The 6,377-nt window shown below is 60.6% G+C and overlaps 1 protein-coding gene across 1 annotated transcript; it reads left to right on the top strand.

Annotated features, from left to right (window-relative positions):
- Positions 1-5: 5 nt before the first annotated feature.
- Positions 6-5,468, top strand: Tlx1 (T-cell leukemia homeobox 1; the record flags this gene model as incomplete). The annotated part of the gene is made up of 3 exons (XM_005403934.2): positions 6-177; positions 2,043-2,280; positions 4,388-5,468. Coding segments are annotated over 3 exons (633 nt in total), but the record flags the coding sequence as incomplete, so codon positions are not given.
- Between the last annotated feature and the right edge of the window lie 909 nt (positions 5,469-6,377).

The raw sequence follows: 6,377 nt of genomic DNA, 5'->3' as shown, positions 1-6,377 counted from the left end.
TGATCAGGGTGCCAGCGCACAGGCCCCTGGCCGGAGCCGTGGCCCACCCCCAGCCCCTCGCCGCCGGCTTGCCCACTGTGCCCGCCGTGCCTGCCGTGCCAGGCGTCAACAACCTCACCGGCCTCACCTTTCCCTGGATGGAGAGCAACCGCAGATACACAAAGGACAGGTTCACAGGTGAGTCCGGCCCACGCGCGCCAGCCTGGCCGCGGCTCGGGCTCTGTGCTCCCCTTCCCGCCGCCGGTGGCCACGAAGGCCCTCCGAGCGCAGGGTCGCTGGCTGCTCCCGGTGTCTTTCCCAAGTTGGGCGCCCACCCCAGGATCGCCAGGCTCCCCGAGTTCTCGCAGCTTGGGCCCCTCGCCGCTCCTGCAGGACCCCTGCTCAGAGATGCGACCCACGGTCCCCTCGGGATCCCGGGCCAACTCGGACAGCAGGAAGAGGGCCATAGCTTCAGCTACACTTTCTGTCACTATTTGAGGCTCAGGGATCTCAGAGACAGAGGTGCGCTGTGAACAAAATGTTCCTTCTCTCCCGGCTGTCGTTTTCTGATGAGGTAGTGAGGCTCCGGATCAGACACAAGAGAGGAACCGGCTCTCTACCTCCTGTCCCTGCGCTCGTCCTCCGCGCTCTGGGCCCGGCGTGCTAGCCGACTCCTTCCCGGACTGTGGGCGCTGGGAGCCGGGCTGCCCGGGACAGGCGAACCTTATTTGCCTTCCGTCCCGGCTCGGCGTCTCGGCCCCGGGATCTTCGGGGTGAATAATGCACGGCTGCCCAGTGATCGACCGCGGCTGGAGGAGGCCTCTCGGGATGAGCGCGCCCTTGGCAGCCGCAGCCTCTTCTCTAGGCCTCTGCTCACAGCTTCCTGGAGCCCCTTCCGCGTAGGCGCATCCCTGCCTCTTCTCCAGGCCCCCATTGCCCTCTCCCCTCACCTCTCCCCGGATGTGAGGCCATGCTCTTCCCAGATCTTCCCGCCGCCCAGGTCCTCCAGCCCTGCTGGGAGGCTGCTAGGAATTATGCGGGATTCACCAGCTGGGCCTCGAAGGAGAGGGGTAGCAGGAGGCACAGGCTGCTGCTAGGCTCCCGGAGCGGAGTGCCAGGGCCCAACTGTGAAAGGTGTGTGTGTGTTTACACATCCCGTGCAGCTGTGGAGGGAGAGGAAGCCTATAGCTAGTCTCAGCTAGATGGCCCTCAGGAACTCCAGGACCCTGCCTCTGTTCCAGGCCGAGAAAGCAGGCTGTTCCCCAGGCTCTGCCCACGTTCTGGTGCTAAAGAGTGTGTTGTGGGGGGGGTAGGTTGGCACAGACCAGCGACTTTGGTTATGGGTCTATGGCCCTAACTCAGGGGGCCCCAGTGCCCTAAACTCAGTGTCCTCAGGCCTAAGGAGGTGGGGCCTGGTGCCCTACCCAGGCCAGCCAGTCTTGAAAGAGTCTGCCTGAACCCCAGACTGGACTCCACTGTCCTGTGTGTGTGTGTGTGTGTGTGTGTGTGTGAGCACACACCTTTAAGGGACTCTGCACAGGGCTGCTCTGGGGAGCTGCCGCCTGCCCTGGGGTTCCTGCCTGAGTGGGGTTCTGAGGGAGGGTACAGCTGTGGCCTTGTATTGCCCTGTGTGCCTGTGCCCGGCTCATCTACGTGTGCGTGCCCGCCAGTGGGGTGTGCACCTTGTAGGCCTGTGCCTGTCCTATATTGTGGGGCCATGTGGGGCTCTGGCTGAGGCGCAGGTCTGGACCTAGAATGAGAAGCCTTGATCACCCTTTGCCTTTTACAGAGCACCAAGGAGGTGAGGGGGAGCAGGTCGGAGGCTGCTGTTCCTAGTTTAGGGAGCCCCAGGCCCGTGAGGGGGGGTGAAAGTGGGCGCAGTGGAAGCTTCGGCCTGGAGGAGGCCCTTTCCTGCCTCGCGCTCAGGGTTCAGGGCTGCCGGGAGGAGCAAGGCCTTGCTTAGGGGTCCAGCCAGTGCGCTGCCGGCTCGCGGGGTGTCGGGCTTGGGATGCCTCCTGACGCTCTGCCGCTTGCCTCTGCCGTCTGTCTGTCTCCCGCTCCAGTGGCCCTCTCACCCTTCACTGTAACACGCCGTATAGGTCACCCCTACCAGAACCGGACACCCCCCAAGAAGAAGAAGCCACGCACCTCCTTTACGCGCCTGCAGATCTGCGAGCTGGAGAAGCGCTTCCACCGCCAGAAGTACTTGGCCTCGGCGGAGCGCGCAGCCCTGGCCAAGGCGCTCAAAATGACCGATGCGCAGGTCAAAACCTGGTTCCAGAACCGGCGGACGAAGTGGAGGTGAGCGCGGGCCGCTGCTCGGCCTCTTTCGGAGTGCGGAGCGCGCGCCCCTCCCCGCGCTGCTTTCTGAGCGGTCTGGAGGAGAGGGCTCCGGCAAAGCTCTTGGGGAGCTGGAAGCAGTCGTGGCTGGGTGGGGCTGGAGAACCCTGTGTCACCGGAGGTTTCGGGGCTCGCGGAACCACGCACTACCTGTGTAGATGCGTCTGGTCTCCTCCGCCACTGGGGCACACAGAGGTGTGGAGCTCCGGGATCCCGGCTTCCAGGCTCACTGACTGCTTGGGGATTTTTGATTGCTCAAACCTGCATTTACGGGAGACCCTCCTCTGTCTCGGAGGTCTGGGGGCAGAATGGCCTGTGCCTTGAGCTCCAGCCACCCGCAGCGCGCTGGGCCCCAGACCCGGCCCTTCGGCCGCTCCTCCCCCGGCGCCCGGCCTCTGCGCGCCGTCCCCGCCGTCGGCGAGGGGAAAATCAATCCGCGCCGGCTGTGGCGGGGTTTCACGGGTCCCACTGAAAGGGGGATCAATTAGGAGCAGATGGGTGTGTGTGTGTGTGAGAGAGAGAGAGAGCGCGAGAGGGAGAGAGATTTTCCCTTCTGCCGTCAGAGCTACACTTACTACACGCTCATTTTTGTCTTTTCACATGCATGTACCTATCTCTGGGTTTCGCTTTCGGCTCTCCCCTGCCCTCGCGCACTCCTAGGCAACCCGCTCTGTGCACCCCGAGCGCCTGTCCAGAGGCACCCCTGCACCTCGCGCACCGGTGTGCTCCCTCGGAGCCGCACACGGCACACACGCCGCGGGGAGAGAGGGAGAGGGAGTCAGGCGAAGTCTGCGGCGCCGGCCGGGTGGGCCTGGGGCGGGAGGAAGGAATCGGGGTTTCCGCTTTTTCTGAATGGAGGCGAGGAATCTGCCTGGGATTCCGCCTTCGGGGCCACAAAGGAAGCCGCGGCCCTGCGAGCCTACCGCCCCTCACCAACATTCCTGCTGCCGGGAAAGGGGCGGGGAACGGGCTCCAGCCCTTGGGAAGCCGGTAAAGGGAGAGTGGGCAAGGCGGCCGGGCGGGAGGGGTCGCTGGTATTTTCCAGGTTTACTATGGGGTGCGGCCAGCGGGGAGGAAGCCAAAGCCCCCTCTTCCCCCCTCCCGGGTGCACAGAAAGGCAGCGGCGGGCAAAGAGAAATCGAAACACAAAGGGTAGAGACAAAGGTATATCCCCCTTTCCTGCAAAATAGGAGACAGGCAGACCGAAGAAATCTTGTGTGTAGTAAAGGAAAGCTTCTGGTGATTAAAACCGACAGTTTCGTTTCAAACAAATTCTCCTAATTTGGAGAGAACGAAGGGGCAGCGATCAGAGAAAACTAGAGACAGACAGGAGCTCAATGGGAGAGAAACGTTCGGGCGGTCTGAAATGCAGGGAAGGAGGAAAGATGAGAGGGGGACGGATACCCGGGCTAAAGGCCCAGCCGCGCGGGAGGAGACGCGCGAACGCTTCGCAAAGCGGCTTCATCGATCCGCTACAAATTGCTTCTGGAGGCCCCCGGGACTCCCATTAGGTCTGTCCACCTTAGAGACGACGTTTGAGCTCAGTTGACAGGGTGGAGGGAAGGCATTAAATGGAATAATTGAGTCGTCGCTAGCCTAGCCAGGACGGCCTCCTCCTCCTTGGAGGAAGCTGGTCGGTGGTGGGAGCCCCAGCAGGGCACGGGCTGGGACAGGAGGTCCGAGGCCCGGGAGAGAGCCAGAGGAAAGGGGTCAGGCCTAGCTGCTGGCCGTGGCCTCTGTGCCCTGTTCTTGGGGGAAAGGGCCCTGGGCGCGAGGGGCTGGAGAGGGGACCGGCCACCCGAGGCCAGCTGCCCCCGCGGTTGTGGGCAGGGAGGCCGGCAGTTTGAGCCTATGGGGCTTTCCTACTGCTGCATACCTCGGGAATACCTCAGCTGTGTCCACTCTGGGCGTCTCCAGGCTCACTCACAGTCAGGACCCTCACGAGGAGGGACTGAGTTAAAGGGACCCGAGCTGGTGTTGGGGGCGGCAGAACAGGAGCAGTCCTGCAGAGCTTCCCCAGCCTGTGGAGCCGCAGGACTCCGCCAGTAACAGCTTGTTCCCGGTGCAGGCGACAGACCGCGGAGGAGCGCGAGGCCGAGAGGCAGCAGGCAAACCGCATTCTCCTGCAGCTGCAGCAGGAGGCCTTCCAGAAGAGCCTGGCGCAGCCCCTGCCGGCCGACCCCCTGTGCGTGCACAACTCTTCCCTGTTCGCCCTGCAGAACCTGCAGCCCTGGTCTGACGACTCCACGAAGATCACCAGTGTCACGTCGGTGGCATCAGCCTGCGAGTGACCCTGCCCGCTCCACCCTAGGGGACCCCAGGCCAAGGAGAGCCCCTAGGCTCGGGGACAAGACTCTCCCCACCCCTGTCCTCTGAGCAGGGGGGAACTGAAGCCCTTGTGCTGGCCCCCACACTCCTGCCACTGCCTGCCACAGCCACCACGACCTGTCTTCAGTAGAGGTGAAGAGAACAGCCCCGGGGACAAGGACGCGGGACTTCTGCCCGGGAGCCTGCACATCCCATGCCTGCTGGAAGTGTCCAGAGCCTCTCAGTTCTCCTCTGTTTCCGTTTATTCTGATTCTCACAAGGGACAAAGAGGTCAGGAAGTAGTGGCAGCAGGGTTTCTGGGACTCCCCCAGGCTGCTCTCCGAACTTGCTCTGAGAAGCCCCTCTGTGTCCCACTCAGCACCTATACCAGAGGCCCACGCAAAGGCGGTGTCACTGTCCCCCCTGGCGTCACCCCAGAGCCACGAAGGATGACGTGGCAGAGTGTCCTGGTCATGGCTTACATACTGCTGACCCTCACAACTGGGCACAGGCTGAGGGTGACCCACACTCATTCTGGGCAGCATGGTCCCCTCCAGTGCAAGGCCACGCCACACTGTGACACACCGCCTGAGACACCACAGCCTCACCTGGCTGGCCCCCAGGGCCCCACCACACATCCCCGCTGAACCCAGGTATGACAGACAGGTTGTCACCCAAACTCAGCACATTCTCCAGATCCTGTTTGTAAGGGGGGGTTAAATTATGCACTTATAAGGTGTTTTCTGTGTACCATTTTATAAAGTGCTTGTGTAATTTATGTGGAAAAAAAATAAAACCCTCGGGATCCGGAGTCAGGGCTGCCTGCTCCTTGCTGAGCCAAACATCTTAAGCTGTTTTTTTTTTGTTTTTGTTTTTTTTTTGGTTTTTCTCCGGTACTGGGAACCAAACTCACGACCTTGCGCTTGCCAGGCAGGCGCTTTTTGCCGCTGAGCTAAATCCCCAGCCCCTGAGCCAAACATCTTGCAGCTACTTGGATGGTGGAACTGGGGCTTCAGGGGCCGTGCGGGGACCTCAGCCTGAGAGATGTGGGTGAGCAGCGCTCTTGGGCTCTGCAGAGGGGCAGGCTGCCCTAGAATTGCTAGTGTTTGTGAGTTGTGTGTGTGTGTGGTGTGTTTGTAGTAATGTGGGCAATCAGGATGTTCCTGATAGTGAATGTATGTGATCTTGTGATCGTGTTTAAGTGTGCAATTGGGTTTGTAATTCTTGCATGTAAACACTTGTTTCTGTTTAAAATGAAAATCGAAACTATCACTGTACGCATGGCTCACAGCGGTGTGTGTGTAACCATGTGCCCATATGACTGTCTTTCGGTCACCCATTTTTCTGAGTGTGTGTGAATTTGTGAGAGCATACATTAGTTTCTCTGTGAATCTATTTTTGTTAAATATGTGAATGTTTATGGTTGTCATTAATTGTGAGTGTAGCTGTGTGTGAGATATAACCATGTGTGAGCCATGTGTTTTCATGTACCGCATGCACTTGTGTGTGACAGTACATGACTGGGGCCATGAAGGTAGTGAGGGCTATGATCACTGGGGAGATGGCCCCTGGGGGTGTGGGTGGTGGTAGGTGAATGTAACTGTTTGGTGAAGATATACAAGCATGGGAACCCGAGGTGAAAATGCAGGTACACTAGGAAGGAACCCGAATCTGCCAGGAGTTCTGGGGCTGTGTGCCCTTCCCAGCAGGCTGCAGGGACGGGGCCCCCCAAACCAGGAACCAGAGCCTGG

The sequence above is a fragment of the Chinchilla lanigera genome, unplaced genomic scaffold, assembly GCF_000276665.1.
Source record: "Chinchilla lanigera isolate Chin_1 unplaced genomic scaffold, ChiLan1.0 scaffold00084, whole genome shotgun sequence".
NCBI classification, from domain to species: Eukaryota; Metazoa; Chordata; class Mammalia; order Rodentia; family Chinchillidae; genus Chinchilla; species Chinchilla lanigera.
Note: the sequence above shows the minus strand (reverse complement) of the source record. Positions and strands in the feature narration are given on the sequence as shown.